The 17,941-nt window shown below is 41.5% G+C and overlaps 1 protein-coding gene across 4 annotated transcripts in view; it reads right to left on the bottom strand.

The window, feature by feature from the left end:
• LOC100746345 (protein Skeletor, isoforms B/C) overlaps window positions 1-6,290 on the bottom strand; it is a 29,094-nt gene extending 22,804 nt beyond the window's left edge. The window contains exon 1 of one of the 4 annotated variants that reach the window (XM_012387081.3): window positions 2,661-6,290. In XM_012387081.3, coding sequence (XP_012242504.2) covers window positions 2,661-2,928 — 268 coding nt within the window. In that variant the 5' untranslated portion in view covers window positions 2,929-6,290. The remainder of the gene's footprint in view (window positions 1-2,660) is intronic. The other 3 variants (XM_024368494.2, XM_012387079.3, XM_012387080.3) reach the window with 3 other exon arrangements.
• Window positions 6,291-17,941: the final 11,651 nt, after the last annotated feature.

The raw sequence follows: 17,941 nt of genomic DNA, 5'->3' as shown, positions 1-17,941 counted from the left end.
TCCGACTCCGTCGGCCTTCCATTCGCTCTCAATAGATGAAATTATGCAGCAAATTTCCCTTCGTGTGTTCCTCGAGCACGGTAAACTCCGTGGATTTCTTCTATTTTCGTCGAATTTCAAGTATCAACCACACCGGTACAATGTGAAACGTCGCGAGTCACGTCGTCACGATCAGTTCGCCGATTCGAATCAAAGTTGGAAACCGTTCCCGTCTGACTCTACGAACGAGTCTGGCTGTTCGAGCGATTCGGCCATCTGGAACTTGCAATCGAGAATCGCAAACGTCGAACACGCTATACCGGTGGATTCATAGACGTAGCCGCGATGACGGAAAGAAATTTCATTTGACACGTGTTCCAGAGAATCCGTTGAACGGTTTTCCTTTTACGGGAAGTTAGATCGACTATCGAAGCGTTCTTCGTAAATAGCGTGTTCCCTATTTACATAGCATCTCAATTAAGGTTCGCGAGTTGTACAATTCCGCGGCGTCTCGCACGCGTGGCCACTGGACCGAAACGCGAACCAAAGGAGAAAGATTATTCCAGTGGCGGATTAACGCCACGTCCAGGCAGTGGCCGATTAGACACGAATAAAGGATATTTGCGGAGAATCTGGAAAGGTATGCAACCGTGAAACACAGGTACGTTAGATACCGTTTCGGTGTTTGCGCTCTATGAACGAAAATAAGGTCCCTGGGCATCGAATTAGGAGCTCTTAAGAGTTTCAATATTTGACATCTCTTTTGGTACAATCGACAGATATGAGCGAATTATATAATAGGAAAGATTATATTATTTACTAAGTCGATGTATAGGTATAGTGGCTCGTAAAAGTAGTTGAACTTTTTATCAACGTATTACGTGTGTAATAAAAAGAACATTGGGGAATGTCATTAGCACTGTAACGAGGCACGTGATTTATATTGGCGCAATCTGAAAATGTATATAGGAGTTACAAGATATTCATCGCAAATATATATCTCGCAAAGATCATCAAAGTATTTGAAGGGACAATTATTCGTTGTAAATGTTAATAAGCATCGATGTTGAATAGAATCGTCTTTAAGATTTGTTTTATGTTTAAAATGGTTATTCACGCTGTATATTAATTTTATATTAAATATTCGTTTGCTTCAAACTCTCGTAATCCCGAAGTTTCTTGAGAATTGAATATTAATCATATGCATCTAATGAAATACAGAGATTAATGATACGTTAATCAATTTATCCGATGTGCTATCTACGTGTGTGTAAGACACGTTGTAGTTACAAATAGTAATCCGACGACCAGAGACTGTAGAATCAATGATAGATCCGGTAAATCGATCGAGTTTGTCGAATCGAGCGTGCCTCGCCTGACAAGCAGAGAAATAAGATGGAAACAGGCTGAACTAAATTACCATATCCACAGACTAGCGTCTTTCCGCGTGTTCGTAGCACTTTCGTAAGCCGAGTGTCGCGAGATCTCGAGCGGAAAACGGCCGGCAGTTTCTTCGCGAAATCGTTACGACCGCGATACCGTACGTGTGTTTTTCTTCCTCTTTTTACGAATCGCGAATCTCTTTCTCCCGGCCGGAGGAAAAGCGCGGAACGCGAAAGTCACGCAGACGCCGCGAAACAGACCGGCAAATCGAGACGCTAACGTCGAAACGAGCCCTGAACGGAGTAACACCGTCGTTAATTAGCTTCGATCATTGCCACGCCAAGTATCGTTCGATAATTTCTTCGACTTCAAATCTTTTCACGTTGTTTCTTTCCTTTCGGACGATCTCTATCTACATTGCTGTTCAGGAGCCTGCCAATTCTTAATAAAACCGTTCACATTAGCATCAATTAGGTTTCTTCGTTATACGAAATATCAATCTAAACGATACTCCATCATATCGGTCTACTATCACCTACATCTATCCAATTTTCGAACGAATATAATAACTGTCGCAAGACTTTTCAGCGGCAGTGTATATGTCCTGATTCGATTTGAATTTGGTTTACGATTATTCGGCCGGACATTTGATTTGGACTGCAACCGAAACCAAATGTCATCGGTTTTGTCGCGTGACCTGTAACTGTGTATTGTCGAGACTCGATTCGCTGTTAAATATCGCGAGAAGCGAAACTCTGCCGCGATACCATTGACGCGCGTGAACGGTGCAGGTTCGGTTGTCGCGCGCACGCAATCACCGGCGACACTTGGCGAGTGATGTTTCGGTCGAATGGGTCTCTCCAACACCTTTACACCTTTACCCGGTTCGTGTCGACGTAGAAACAGGGTAGCACTAATGATTTTGTGACGCGTTGTGGATTCTGATGACGCGATTTTCAGTAGGTTTGAACTAGGCGTTCGCTACTACGCTGTAAGCCACCACCCCCTTCGTAAATAAGCCTCCTGCCGAACAATTCGAGCAGCGAACTTTGCTAATAATGGTATCATGCTGCAAGCGTGTTCGGAATACCGTGCAAAGTGGCGAAGCGAAAGGCTCCGCGCTCGTTGAGTTTCCGACTATGCTACCGGTGTATTTAGGGGCAACAATTCTCTGTTAAAATATAGAATTCTGTTGGCACTCGACGAGAATCACTTTGAGTGGAATAGGAGGAGCTTGAGAAAGCGTTGGATACCGTAGCTTGGAAATTTTCGTGTCGATTATAACCGAATAAACTCACGTGTCGCCAGAAGAAGATAAATCGCTGCGACTAGACCAATCGAGGAGAGCCGAGTCGTGGACGATGTGGGTGATTGTGTCGTCATGGCGTCTTCGTGGTTACTGCCGTCGAAAGTGGCCGTCGTGGAACCAGGTAGCTTTGTCGATCCCACTACGATCACCGGCTCGCCTTGCCTCACCTCGCTCTCTCTCTTTCTCTTTCTCCATCTTGTTCTCGCTCTCTTCACCTCTTCTCCCTTCTGCTCTGCTTGCTCCTTTGAATCCGTCATTTCACCTCGCTTTTCCCTCTTTCGTCCATCACTCGGTGTTTTCGTTCCCTCCTTTCTTAGATTACTCGTCGCTCCTCTGATCCTCTCTCTGGACCGCACGTGGAAGGGGGCACACGAAGAGACGACGAAGTTTGTTATTCCTAGACTCTGTTCCTCTTTGCGTTCCTTGTCGTATATTTTTCATTCTATCAACGATATCTGTGCGCATTCTAATATCGTAGTTGTCTTGTAATTGATAGTCGATCTTCTCAAGGCGAAGTTCTGTTTTGTTATTGTTCTTAATTATTCATAGTAGAAGCACGCTTATACAGATGACTGTATAGATGAGACATAATTTATCGACGAATTTGATACATTACTCTCTATTAACTATTATAACAATTGATCAAATTTCAGATCGACTTTATTAAGAAAAGAATACATGGTAGTTACGTGAACGAGGGTTCACCTTACCGATTTCATCAATTTTCAAATACGCTGTCAAGTTCAACATCCTGAGCTTGGTTCTAGTTTTCAAGGTATGTACGTATATTCGCAAAAATATACTTCTTTCGCTACTTTTTATCTTGCTATGGATAAACGCGCGTGGCTGCACTTCGTAACGAGTTAATTGATACAAGTTAATTACTAAACGTATGTTTAAAAACCATTGATTATTAAAGTAAAAATATCGAGTATGCGCAACGTCGAGCTTCGAGTGTACTTAAAGCAGGCGCTGAAGAAAAATGAGAAACATAATTTCTCGTTAACGGAGTAGCAGTGCAACGTTTTTATCTATGTTCTGTTCCCTTGGCTCTGGCTGTCCTCGGTCGAGATTGTGTTTTTCGGTGCTTTCGTGGCGCACCTCACGACGAATAGGAATGAGGCAGGTCAGGGTGGTAGTAGAGGAACACAGTTGAGCTGTACACCGCAAGATCTCGACCGCGACAGGCCTGGATGCTGCTTGGATAAACCGGGAACAGAATAATAGTTGACACTCAGGTTGGCCTGTCTTTTTATAACAACCAACCAAGGACTATTTAACCCTTTCTGCTATAGTCAGTCATCGACGGTGACTATAGTCATCTATGATCGTACGATCGCTGTGCGCTCTTACGGATGTGAATATCAGCAAAAGAATAGAACAGATACTTTCAAAAAATATTGTCTGCATCGTTTTTCATTTCATCGTCTTCTTCTTCCGTGTTCTTCGTATTCTTGATGCTTCAGCTATAAAGAAAAGAGAAAAAGACAAGCGTTGCAGCAAACACGGAAGGCCAAGGATGAACAGCAATTCATCGTCGTAGGAAGATAGTATTAATTTGATAGATGAGAATAATTTGTATTGGGAGGAAGGCAATGCGCAAAAGAACGGCAAAGGTGTTTAGTATCTGTGAATTTCAAAGCAGAATCGATTATTCGAAAAACCTTAATCATGGAAATTTTCATTGGCCTTGAAAGAATGTACAATCGTGGATTTATTAGTTTGATATTTCAAACTTTGGAATTAAAACACAAAACGTAAATTCATCATTCGAAATGTCAGATCATTTCCACTTATTTTCTCCAGTGCGGTTTGTTGACTTTATTATGGAAAAGACTAATAATTATTAGACACAGGAAGTAAATAATAATACCTTTCGTAGTAAAATTAGAACAAGAAGTACGTCCGCGTCTTGTTCGCCCGTACGGTGGCAGAGCGTCCAAGCGAGCGAGACCGCCGTATCGAAAAGGTTAAACAATGACAGCACCGTGTTCTGCTTGATTTTCCTTCGTCCCTGCTGGCCATTGGAAACACACGGTTATTCACTTTCCAAGTTCTTCCCTGTATCATTTTAGCTCGGATGCTAAAAATATGTAGAGTTATCGAAACGAGCGACAGGGTCGACGGGTTTCCTAAAATAAGCGTGACAAATACAAAAGTATCGAACTTTGTTCCAACACGTATGTCATTCTTCTCGCCAATCTTTTACATATTTTAGATCACTATACTCGCCATGCAAGACCTACATTCTGGTTTACGAGTGTTACGACACCTGCTGGTTTAGTATGAAACGTGATAACCTGATTATTAGATCGTGAATGTTATGCAAATTTATATTTTTATGAACACCAGATCAAAGGGACGGTGTCCGTGTAAAAATTATATTACGAAGTAATCTTGCCAATATAATACATTATCGATACGTTCTTTGTAATAAGAATCGACCTCAAGACAATCGTGTAAAAAATATTCGTATAAAAATGAAATCGATGGCCAGGAAGATCCTTCAATCGTTACGAACATCGTAAATGAAAAAGAAATCTAATTTAATTTTGCTTAATTAACAAGATTATCGTAACGTTGAATATACGAGCCGTTTACAGCGCGAATCACATGATAATTTTCTTCACTGATGATTTCCAAATGATTATTCCGGTTAACCCAATTTCTCGTATGAATGTCCTAATACTTCTGGACGTAGGTGTACACGTCAAAGAGTAATTGGATATTCCCGACATCGCGTTTTAGCTTAAGTTAACAGGACAGGATGGGGACTAGGAGTGGGAAATAAAGTTGGCCGAGTAAAATGCTCGTCGCAACATGCGGGATTCATGTCGGCGAGTGGATGTTTAAGACGGAGTGGTTGTTTAAGATGAGTGGCAAAATCATCATTACGGTAAGATACAAGCTGTCGAGGTGAGCCGTGTACATGCATCGAGGCGAGGTAAAACGAAGTGGCCTTTCTTCCCTGTTTACTGTCTCGTGTAAACAAGGAAAAGCGCTCAAAGAACCGCGTCAGGAACTTCGAACTCCGCATGATCCTCGAATAATTTTGTTTCTCTCTCGTAACATAAGTTTGCGTGAAAACTTTCACGGGTCGCGTCTCCGAGTCCAAGTCGCGCGTTCACGCGCCAGGAATTTTAATTCCAGTTGATATTGTTGGCGCGTCCATTCCAATTAAAATTCTTTCAAAATGCACAAAACGCAATTGAAACCTATTTTTCTCGGGCTGCCGTACACGACAGTATCCATGGAACTACAGAGACGCAGGCTTCCGTGAATGTCCCGAGAGCCAGGAAATGGCTCGTACGCGTGTCTTTCGTCGCGTGCTCTTGGCAAAGTAGAGATATCCTGTAAGCGTCAGACACGAGTCTCTGGTCATACATGTACAGTCGATCGAGAAAGTTGTTCGAACAGATAGAAAACTTTCATGTATACGTCATAGGCGTTATATAAAAGATTTTGAAAGCGTGATTATGATAGAAATTGGTCGATATAGCATCCTGATAAACTTTAACAGACTACGTTTCCACAGGAGTATTCTTCCTCTGTAGGAATAAGTTTCCTAACGAGTATAAAATGTGTAATTACTTATCTGGATTATTTAATGGGAAAGTAGAAAAATTATGTGTAGATTTTGAAACACTGTCATCCATAATATTTGACCAATTAATTAATCGATCGTCGAAGATTATTTCTACATTTGCCTGCTTAGACGCGGTAATCTATGAGCAAATTAATCATTTCAAATAGCAATAGGCATGATGGAAACAGGTTTCTTTATAGACGGTGTTAAGTTTATTGGAAAAATTGTAAAATTCTTGTTGTGAATTTAATATTATTAACGTTTATACTTCGACGTTTGCGAGGAGAGGAAAATTGGTTGCTGTTTGAACTTGTAGATATATTGGAATGGCGATAGACGTAGACGTTGGAATGTCACGTTAACGCGAGGTAGGAGGCGCGAACAAAAACGCGCAGGCCGATTGTCGACCCTTGCCGCGATTCGAAGATATGCAGAAACGATTACACGCGTCACTTGGTCATTGTCTTTTGTAACAATGGCTGGTTACATTGGTTTAGAGTGTCTTGGGAGAGTGCGACACGGCGAGATAATAGGTTGCACGTGCCGTCCGCTGGAAGGATCTTTCTTCCTCGTCATAAGCACTCTCTCGTAGCCTGTGATTAAATTTAATCTCGTCTACATTGCGAGTAATAATTACAGAATAATTACAAGAAGGATCCACGGAACCGCGGTGTCGGCGTCTTTTCAGTTTAGAAAAGAACGTTATTACGGAACCAACGCCAATTACGCTTGGCGTAATCGGCGTAAATCGGTAACAGCGATAAAATGCGTGTTATCAGCATTTTCTCGCCAGTTTCACTCCCAAGGATTTTCATCTTTACCGCTATCAGTTCCAACTTCGATAGGTTGTAAGAGACATTTTCAGATTCTTCCCATTTAAAATCGAAGAACTGCTTCTGGACCGTATTTAGATTCTCATCCGATTTCACGTCATATATTGTATTCAACTTTTTTCACATTTCATGTGCTGTTGTGCAACATAAAAGAAGATCCAACGGTTTCCTTCCTATCGAGGTCGCGATTAATTTTCTCGCTAACCGATCTGCCTTCAAAAATCTTTCACGAGCCATTTCTTTCGCCGCGCTGTTACCTGAATCACACAGATTCCCTTCACGCACGTTGATCAGGTCGTCATCTTCCTCCAAAAGTGTACGCATAACAAAACGCCACTGGAGCCAGATTTCTTCGCCGCGTCGCATAACAAAACGCCACTGGAGCCAATTTTCTTCGCCGCGTAACATCTCGACCTTCGCACTTGCTGATTCCATTTTAGCACTATCCCTTATTTTACTAAGCACAATACTTTAACAATTTATTCACTTCACGTTGCTGCCTTGCAATTTACAGCTCTGGGCCCATAACCTGTTGAGGTTATTCGATGTGTAAACAGAGAAAGCTCGTGGATAAATTGTAAGGCAGAAAATATATTTAAATAGAAGTGTAATTATAAGTAAGAATACAATTTGAGCTGGTCCAGATCCTCACGCTAGCTGTGTTACCCAATAACTGAAAACCCCGAAGCCAACGTCGCCTGTCTACCGTTTATGGTCTGTCTTCGTCGCAGTCTTTTGTCTACGCGCTGTCGATGGCTTCAGTGCTTGAGAAAACTAAAGAGATCAGATGTAGAGTAATTCAGGTACCCACAGGGCGTTCGACAAGGACGGGGTCCACCCGCCACAGACCTTAGTCATCTTCACGACTATCGTTCCTTTTCCCTTGATCCCCAGGTACCCCTTACCAATCCTGATCTGTCCAGTTGCAAGCACAAAGTCCACGAACCGATGCCTGTCCGGAGTCATGTGACTCGAGGCCCCCGAGTCAAGGTAGCTGACCCTGTCCCTTTCCATGTGGCTGATAGACGATATAAAGCTAACATAGTGACACGGTACGAGTGACTCGAAACTACGAGTCAAGTTCATTTCGCCTTCACCGGCTCACGGTGATCAATTAATGGAACTTAGTAGTAAGATTGATAATTGTAAATCAAAATTTAGAATTTGGACAGATAACGGTTCGTTATTTCGCAAGTTTCTTACAGGTATTCTTTAAGGAATTTCGATAATTTATAAAATTTGCCATTTAAAATCGAACGTTCCAAGGTTTAGTTGTTCTATTCTTAGCGACTAAATATTCCTAGAAAATTATTGCTTCTCTCATCAGATACTAAAATTTATAGCTGCCGTTGAAATATTATATAAATGCAGAAATGACTAAATTCAGGTTCTGGCCCAATTTTCTCTGCAACTTCGATTGCACGCTTATTTTAAACGCTTTCCTTTTTGCATCGGGACTTCAACGAGAAACAATCGAGCATCGTCGACACACGCATCAGTCCACAATGTCGAGTGTTTGAAACGTAGCGCAGACCCTATCCCTTGTTCCGTATAACCGAGGAAGCTCGTCTATAACCGAGCGTTTGTTGAATCGCAGGATTTCGTGGCATCGACTGCTCTCCATTCTTTCATGGCTGGACTGGCATGCGGGCCGGTTGTATTCCTACAGAAACTAAGAGGTTTCTGCTCAACCTAGAAACCGCCTTTTGCGACCCCTGGACGAGCAGAGAAAAGACTGGCTAGTAATTAAAAATGATTATTACTCACGCGAAGATCTTCATCATCGTCTTCTTTCTAGTTTGTTTGCATTTATCTTCAACGATCAAGATCTATCGATATGACCGTATAATGGCTTGATTCTAGCAACTAATTATTTTCTCAATGTCTTACGTGTTTAACCTGTCGAAAATTCATTTTCTTTTTTTTCAAAACTTTTTCACACACGCGCGCGCACACACACACATACACGATTTTACGACTTTCCTGAAATATTCTTTACACGGTAGAAAGAGAACTGTTGTCTGCGAGTCGATTGTATTCCCGTTGAACGAGCAACGAAACAGGAGAATCAGCGGCGTGTACGTCGAAAGTGAAATCAGCATTGCGGAATGTTGCGCATAACGCGTAATTGAAGACGCCAAGTGAGGATATGCTACTCTTTTCACGGTTGCACGGCAGACACGGTAAAACAGGTCTCTCGAACGTTCTAATACCATTTTCTTGCAATGATTCGAGCCGCGTACCTTACCAGATTGCTCGATGTTTTCTATGTTTCGTTTGTGCATGCTTTCCGTCGAATCGACGCAACTGCGATTACCACGCGCGTCTGTGTTTCACTTGCACTTGGCCATGCTTATTAGCGAAAGTTAACGAGTCTGGCCGATGAGTTAACGAGAGAAAATTGTTTCGACGAGTACGCCGCGCTTCCCACAGCCTCCTCGTCCCTCTTTTTCTCAGATGAAATTGATTTTCTAATTTAGCCACTGCATCGCGACCGAGAAAACGGAAAGAAAACAAGAACTGGTTGCGCGGCACACTTCTTCGTTGAATCGGAGCGCGGTGTTCAACGACGACCGAAACACCGATCGAATATCACACGGTTGTGGTTCGCTTTCTTTCAACCAAATCCTCGATCAATTGGCTCGGATTAATCGTAAAATGACGAAAGTTTTCGCAACGTCGGCTTACGTAATCATTTTTGGATAAGCGGAATCTCTGTTCGAAGAGAAGGGACGAGATGGAGAGAATTCGGCGCTGCAACGTTGTTACGAAACGAAGAAGAAACCACTCGCCGTTCCATTCATTCTCCTCTAAAAAGGGACTTGCCGGGCCTCTTCTGATTGCATAACGTCCGTCGCGCTTCAGTCCTGTGGTTAATCGCGGCCCGCTAACGCTATTACGCATTCCGCGTTCACAAGCTCCGAGACACATAATGGGAAAGTGGTCGGAGATAATGGGACGAGCCCGTAAATGGAAGACTTTCTCTGACGGAAGCATCGCGGCCGCGGCAGGGTCAAAGTCTACTTCGAATATACTATCTGCGTAAGAGCTTTGACACTCCAGAGCATCTTTATTTCTTCGTCAAGTATCGTAGAACGTTATCCAGGTCGAGGAATCGATGCAAAGTAAACTTTGATTAGCCGAATGTCTGTAGAAGTGCGTTTTCGTCGAAGCAACGACGAGGAGCTTTCTTGTTGTGTGTCGTTACCGCGTGCTTCGGACAATATCCAACAAATACCAACTCGTAGAAACGTTCCATCTAACATCGAAGTGACGTGATGAGAGGAGCGTTTGGGTTTTGTTTCGATTTCAAAACAACGTACGTTCCTGACAATTATACCGAAGCAATATTTGTTTCTGCCGCTGCGTGTATTCTATTTTTCTTTGGTCATTACGGCAGGAATATTGGACGACGACCAGCGACATTTGCGCGAGACACGGAACAATTAACAGAAAGTTGGTCGTTGTTGTTTGAGCGAGGATATATGGATGCGCAGCTATATGGATTCACCGATGCATCAGCTGGTATCGTGCAGCCGATCGATAGAGCGTTAAAGTTGCTGAAATCAATGCTTTAATAACGTCGTTGTTCAGGGACATTGTCTCGTATTCCTTTTGTAATACTATCAGTGGATAAGAGAACGGCTGCCATTCACTTCGATGCGTAGTCTATTAGCGAAGACTTTCAAACAGCTCCGTAGGGATTCGAGTGTATCGATCGAACGCGGCCAAGTTTCTTTTGCTTCGCGAGATTGACAAAAGTTAAACGCATACGCGTGCCATAAATGGCCGTTCAACCAATGGATTATCTCGCTTTACGCGAGCCAGGCGTGCCTGTCCTGTTGCATAAAACACTCTTAAGTATGCATAGAATCAGCCATACGGAACGATAAGACGACGAAGCCGTGAAGTAATGGGAAAGATTATTTATGGATTACGATATCTCTATATCTCCAGCTGAATTACGACGATCTTGCAAAGTTCCCGTGGACGTGCCTTCCTGACACAGATTTCGCCTGGAAAATTCATGAATTTTAATTGTTCATAAATTGCGAAAAACGCCGAGTCCCCTAAAACGGTGACGATCGCTTTCCAGTATTTCACCCGGCTGAATCTTCTCAGCTGCAATCTGCTCGTGGTGTGGCGTTACGCGTTTTTTGGTGCTAGGCGTACCGTCGCGGTACCGTTTTATCTGCATGACAAATAGCTACGATAGATTAACCTGCTCATAAAGAACCGCAATTAAAAAGCTGCCAGCGATTTTGAATAGAATTTAAACGCAAATCTACCTTGTCTCCCTTTTATCGTTATACTGAGCGTCCCGTTAATCATAGTACGATGATTGGCAAAGCAAGTGATATGGTTGCACGCGAAAAAGAAAGTTCATCGAGAATGCACGTGACTCTTAACTAGATACGATCGATTTCCAATTTCTCATTTTCTTCTGTAATACGAACGAACTTTCGTTTACATTTTCGATATTATTTTGACACGTAAAACAAAACCGGCCATAGATCGATTCGGTAGTATCAAGTTAGGAATTAGCCAAGTTCGTGTATTTCGAACAAATTTTCAAACTCGAGAATAAACCCTCGACGTGGACAAACTTTATTCTAAATTTTTTATTCGTTTTTCATTGCTTTATTTATTACATTGATCGTACCATGATTACTAGACCTTGTAGATACACTTAATATAGAGCTACACGTTGTATATGCAGAAACTTGAAAATGGAAAGGTTCGTGGCAAAGCTGCACGACGAATGTTGATTGTAATCGTAATGAATGGTAATCGAGTATCGATCGTGGGATTGTTATTTAAACAGGAAGGAGATTTAAGACCACCCACGGAGGCAAACAAAGGATGCGAGTATGGTTTTAAAGATGCTCCACGTCGCGCCGAGTTTCATTTAGACGAAACAGAGTGGAAAATGTTGAGCAGGTTGTGCAGCCGTCTTTGTGTAACCGTTGCAAAAACAGCTCGTTCTTACGTAACAGATCCTCTTCCCTTGTCGAGATGAGAATGGACGGACGTGAGAACAAGGTACTGTAGGAAACACGATAGCCGAAATTTGTAAAATTTCCAGAGGAAATGATCGAACCATCGACTAACTGTAAAGTTCATAACGCAAACGTTCCTCGCGCATGTTCGTTATTCTCCGAGAAGCTAAAGGAATAATTAAGCATCTTTATGTTTTGTTCGATACATTTCTATCATTTTCGACAAAATATTCATCAAAGTTATGTAATTTCTATGAACGCTTGTTGCAACTGTATCTCGGAAGAATTATATCTAGTTAAATGACCAAGTTGGTCGAAATAAAAGTTCTTACAGAACCGGTTGATTTTCATTGGACGATAAATCAAGACGTATAATACGGTTTCAAGGTATTGGAACATTCGCTCGTCTACGACAGGATGTAATTTTATCACGCGAAAAATATCGCTTGTCATGATATTAAAATATTAAGAATAATATTTATTTTATCTTGGTTTCTACAAAACTTCGTCAGCTGTATCTTCCCGCCTGGCAATTTATTTTCGCTTCTCGCCGATTTCACATTGAAATATCGTTTCTTACATTCGTCAGGCGGAGAAAAAGATCGATAAAATATACATGCGCTATGCTTTCCCTGTGTGGTCTTCGGTTACGAAAATAAACGAGTCGATAGAAAAAGAGAAATAATTAAAGGAAACAGATTGGCCAGGCAATACGTTATCGAAAAACGGAGAAATCAAAACACTAATAATATGCTAACGAGATTCGACACGCGTTACCGTGGAACGACGCAACGCGACGCAGTACGCGCGAGAAAGAAACGCCCGCCGTGTGGAACATCTACTCGGTGGCCGCCGTTGATATTTAATACTTTCACTCGAACTCCTTGACCTGTGCACAATTGCACGTGGACTCGCGTGCAACGAAGCAACCGACGTACGCACCGTCACGACTGCATGCACGAGTTGCGTACAGGAAACGCGACTACCAATTAATACCAGCCACTTTCAGGTGTGCCGACGCTTTAAGGCTGATCCAGATCGATCTTAGCTTCTTCTTATATGGGGCTTTCTCGTCTCCGGCGAAATTTCACTCGATTTACGTGCAATGGATTTGATCACGCGTCGAATAAATCATTCCTGGAAGTAGAACGATCACGCTTGTCATTAGGATAATTAAACACTTGTTTGCTCGGCAAACGAGCAACGATTACTCTCGAGCGCAAGCCAGGGAAGAATGCACGGGCACACGCGTGCATGTCGCAAGTTGATGCACCCGGAGATGATTGATACGGCGTTCGCTCACATTAGTTTACGCAACGAACTGTGAAATGAAGAAACGGATCTGGAGAAACGCGATGATCATCGCCGATATCGCAGCCATCATCGATCAATATATTCCAGCAACGAATAAGCGAAGAATAGCATCTACACACTACCGTTCGTAGATGCTAGATTTTCACGCATTTGTGAAATGGAAATTTAACGCCGTAAAAATGTACATAAAATGCAAGGATATATAAAATATTCAAAGTAGGGTAATGCCGTGTAATATTTAACAGACGAAACAAATTTCTGCTTGGCTATCGTTTCTTTAATACCGTTTATGGAAATATTAATTTAATTGGTTCGAGAAATATGGTTAGAGATCTGTTTAAATATCGTAGAGGCTATAGAATCTTAAGATAAACAAAACGAATTCATACATTCGACGTAATGAAAATCTTATCTTCGTATTTCGTTGGTTTAACCAATTTTTGTAATCGCATTTGTCATCTTTCTACCGTGTTTGTTCTTAATAAACTTCTCCGAGATTTGCATCTGTTTTGTGTAAAGCTTGTTCAATGAAATTTAGGTTAGTGGATTGCGGGAATCGATGCGATGCTTGCAACTCGTAGAAACAGTTCTTAGAAATCTTTATCGTGTCAACAGGACCAATCATTTTCCTCGTAATTTAAATCAATTGTCATATTTTATGCGAAGCAAGATGTTCTAATATCTACGAGCAGCAGTGTAAAAGTATTCGATGCATCGTAAAGTATTTGAAGTGGTGTACGGAATGTTTTCTGTTTCGCGTTTTATTGTCCGATCTATTGTACGATACTGGGCGACCGTGCCCCAAAAACGTTGCTTGCAATATAATGCACAGCTAATGCACGGTTGGACTGTTCCGAGCATTACGTTATTAAAACGTTTTATTGCGCTCCGGAGTAATTCATTTTACGATTTGCCGCGCTTCTGCCGGCCTTCTTAATTACGCGCAAACGCGATTCTTCGCGAACGGAACGCTCGTAACCGAAGGCAACCATAGTCCAGATACTTTGAATCAAGGTTATTCTTACGGCCGAGCCACCGTACCGTGCAATTTCGCGGCTATAATAGTAAAATTACGACTGTCTGATAGAATTTGCCGTTCCTCCTTCTCTTTTTCACCAATCGTTCGTCCCTCTTGCTTTATTCGTTTCGTGGAAGAAAAGAAACGACCACTACGTGGGAAAAACACAATAAGTTTCCTATCTTTTATAGGAAGACAGTTTTTAAATTCCAAAATTCTCTTCTTATCCGCTTTCGAGACGAAATGCTCGTGTCTTTTCTCGCTCTCTTTATAATTTTACGATATTCAACTTTGAAGATACTGGTAATTTCTTCTTGATAATTATATGTACCTTTGTCCTTTCTTCGTCAAGTTATTTCTAAATGGATTACATTATCGAACCATACGGATTCTTTCAATTTTCAACTACGTTGAGATACTCCTTTTTATTAGAAGTAGAATAAAGGGATCAATACAAATTGTACTTATCGTGCTAAAACATAATTGGAGTCTGATTCAGAGATATATTAAAATTCTTCTACTCGTTCGTAAAACGATGTTCGAATCATAAAATCGCTAACGTGATACTTATCAGATTTCTTTCTCATCCTTTTCCTTCCTTTTTTTTTCTTTTTTCATTATACGACATCGTTGTTTCGCATCTTCGCATCTTGGTCTTTTTACACGGTAAGAATCTCAAAGTTTCGACTCCTCTAGCGTTCGAATGTAAAGGAAGAAAGTACTTTTTTGCCTTTCTTCCGACGACGCGACACGGACATGGCCGAGCGTTCCTTTAATTAACTGCTATTCGGATCAACGAGACACGGAAATTTCACCGGTTATATCAAATTACCGGTGGCTCAAAGAGATTGAAATAACAGGAAATCACGGTAAATGGGGGCCACGTTACAGTTTTGTTTACGAATGCTTTACCAGGCAGGAAACGAGCGGCAATTCCGTGGAAAATATTAGTAATACTGTACGCGCGCCGCTTCCGTGAATAGCTAAAGTCCTTTCCTTTTGATTGCCTGGTCGCGACCAAGCGTTCCCAACTTTTCAATACGAGGTTACCGACTTTTCGCCGAACGGCGCATTATTGTCCGTTGAAAGTGGAGCGTTGGTTAGCTCACAGGACCGTCGGATCGCCACGTCTATTCAAAACAGCTAGTCAACGCGTTACGTTTAATTCATAAATAAATTCACACGTTCCTTCGATGTGTGAGCTGCAATTTCTCGTACTTACGCATCGAAACGAGCAGCAAGGTCTTAACCCTCCGTCTGCAGCCTTGTTTTTTTACTGATATCGTCTGTATACTGGATCGCTCAAGTCCACGCAGTTCTCTTTTCAGGCTTTTGCGTCTTAAAGTATCTGCAGAAATTCTCGAATACTCTTCCAAGTTTCTGGAAGTTTCATCTTTATTGCTACGCGTTACTCCAATCGTTTTAAGCAAAATTTAGACAAAAGTACGGGGAAAAATTGTTTGAAGTTACTGGTGGGAAATGATCCAGTATGCGGATGGAGGGTTAATAAACACGAGTCCAAATATCATTCGTTTCGGAGTCGTAAGTTGATGGTAGCAGTGTGTGCATTTTATCGAAACGTACAAATGAATTATTACGTAATTAATAATTAATAAATATAATTAATTGTAATTAATTATAATTACGTTATTAATTGTAATTGCTACAATTAATTAATAATTACGAGCAGCATTTACTGCATTCCTTATGGAGTCACAAATCCATACATCCAAAGTATTACATCGTACTGTTTATTGTACGGACAGTTCGGAAGCTACGTCGTTCAATTTAATATATTAAAAGATATAAAAAAAGGTGAGGACGTTAGAAACATTGTGTTTCTTTCGCTTAAGTTAATTCACTTTAGAATTTATTATTACTTACGTCATCTTCTTGCGAAACTGATGGATGAATAATCTTATGGGAGCGAGTCAATTGTTTCTTGACAGTATAATAATCCTGTATTATGGAAATTCATATCTTCGCGAGTATAGTTGAACAACTGTAACTTGGAAATAACAAATTCTTTCGTGATTAAATGTTACGATGGATACCGTACTACAACATACTTTATCTATTTTTGCATATTACGTCCATAAAAATCCACAATCTACCTATTACAAAATTTGTTATTCAAATATCGCTGCATCTTTACCAACAGAATTTCTACTTGTCTCGAGTGCTACATGTCTCCGATGCTCTTCCTAAACATTTTGAAACACTCCGTATATAGAGAGGAAGCTGAGTATGGTCGTGTGTGGCTAGCTCGAATCGAGTAACGTATCCTTGAATCGTCCCAGCAGTGGTTCTATCCCGAGGCGATCGACAGACCAGCTCGCCTTCGGTTTGACTTCATCGCGAGCCCGTTCGTATACGTTGTGGGAATTGAAAAAGGCCGGCCAAGATGAATCTACACGGTTCGTTTTGTCCGTGCTCTACTAAGTACACGGAATCCTCGCTACAACCAGCGGAATCGCACGCTACGAGGGACCACACGGTCACGGCAACACAAAGAAAGTTGACACGAAAGCACCCTCGTTAGAGTTTCCGATTAACCGAAGAAACTACGCGCGCCACGATGAATCTGTCTCGAGTAGAATTATCAGTCCTTAGACTCGGCAAAGCTCGTGATTCTAGGATTTTCGTTGATCGACGTAGAAGCATTGGTAGAAGGACGATATTCGATGTCGAGGTACGCAGTTGTTTCGTAGCTGGAGGAATGCTCGAGCTAAAAAGCCCGTGACAGTCGCATTTAGAGGAGAGTATCATCCGCGATTGTGTTTCGCAGACGGGAGAATAGGGTTTGACGGCAATTTGAGTAATTACGTCGACCCAGTTAACAGCGAATTCTCCTAACCCAGTTCCTGTAAAACGCGGATTACAAAAGTGGCGAACCGTGGGCGCATATTCTCCGACCAACCCAATCTCTCAAGGGTTCGTGGCGTGAGAGAATAGCTACATTAGCGTGATAAATTGTAGGGATGAAAGTGACCTTTGTATAATTCGAAAAACTCGATCAAGTTCGTCGTTTTTCTTATCTAATTTCATTTATTTATTTCGTATACGGGGAAAGATTCCCATTAGAGTACAAATAGCGTAGGATACGTAAAGGACACGAGCGCAGTAATATGATAAAGGAAACGAAAAATGAGAAAAATAAATATAAAGCTCCCAAGAAGTGAGATGATAGAAGAGGGAAAAAGAAGAAAAAGGAAGAAACACGTTCTTATAGGTTTTACAAGATCTCGTAAGTTTACGATCTGAATGTACGAGTAGTTCGTGGATATTTTTGTAAATTCGTATTTCTCTATAAAATCACACGAAAGAATAGAATCTCGGCAGAAATTCGTTTCACTCGCTACATATTATAATAGACGCTAATTTTTGCACATTTTATACACTTTTGCATATTGCGCGCGCTCTTTTTATTTTGCGCTTTAGAATCTTCCATAAATACATAAAAATCAGTTTAACCAAGTGCTCGTTAATTAGCCTTATATACATATATTCGAGTTTTAG

This window comes from Bombus impatiens, unplaced genomic scaffold (genome assembly GCF_000188095.3).
Source record: "Bombus impatiens unplaced genomic scaffold, BIMP_2.2 scf_0452, whole genome shotgun sequence".
NCBI classification, from domain to species: Eukaryota; Metazoa; Arthropoda; class Insecta; order Hymenoptera; family Apidae; genus Bombus; species Bombus impatiens.
This window is presented reverse-complemented; position numbering and strand designations above follow the sequence as displayed.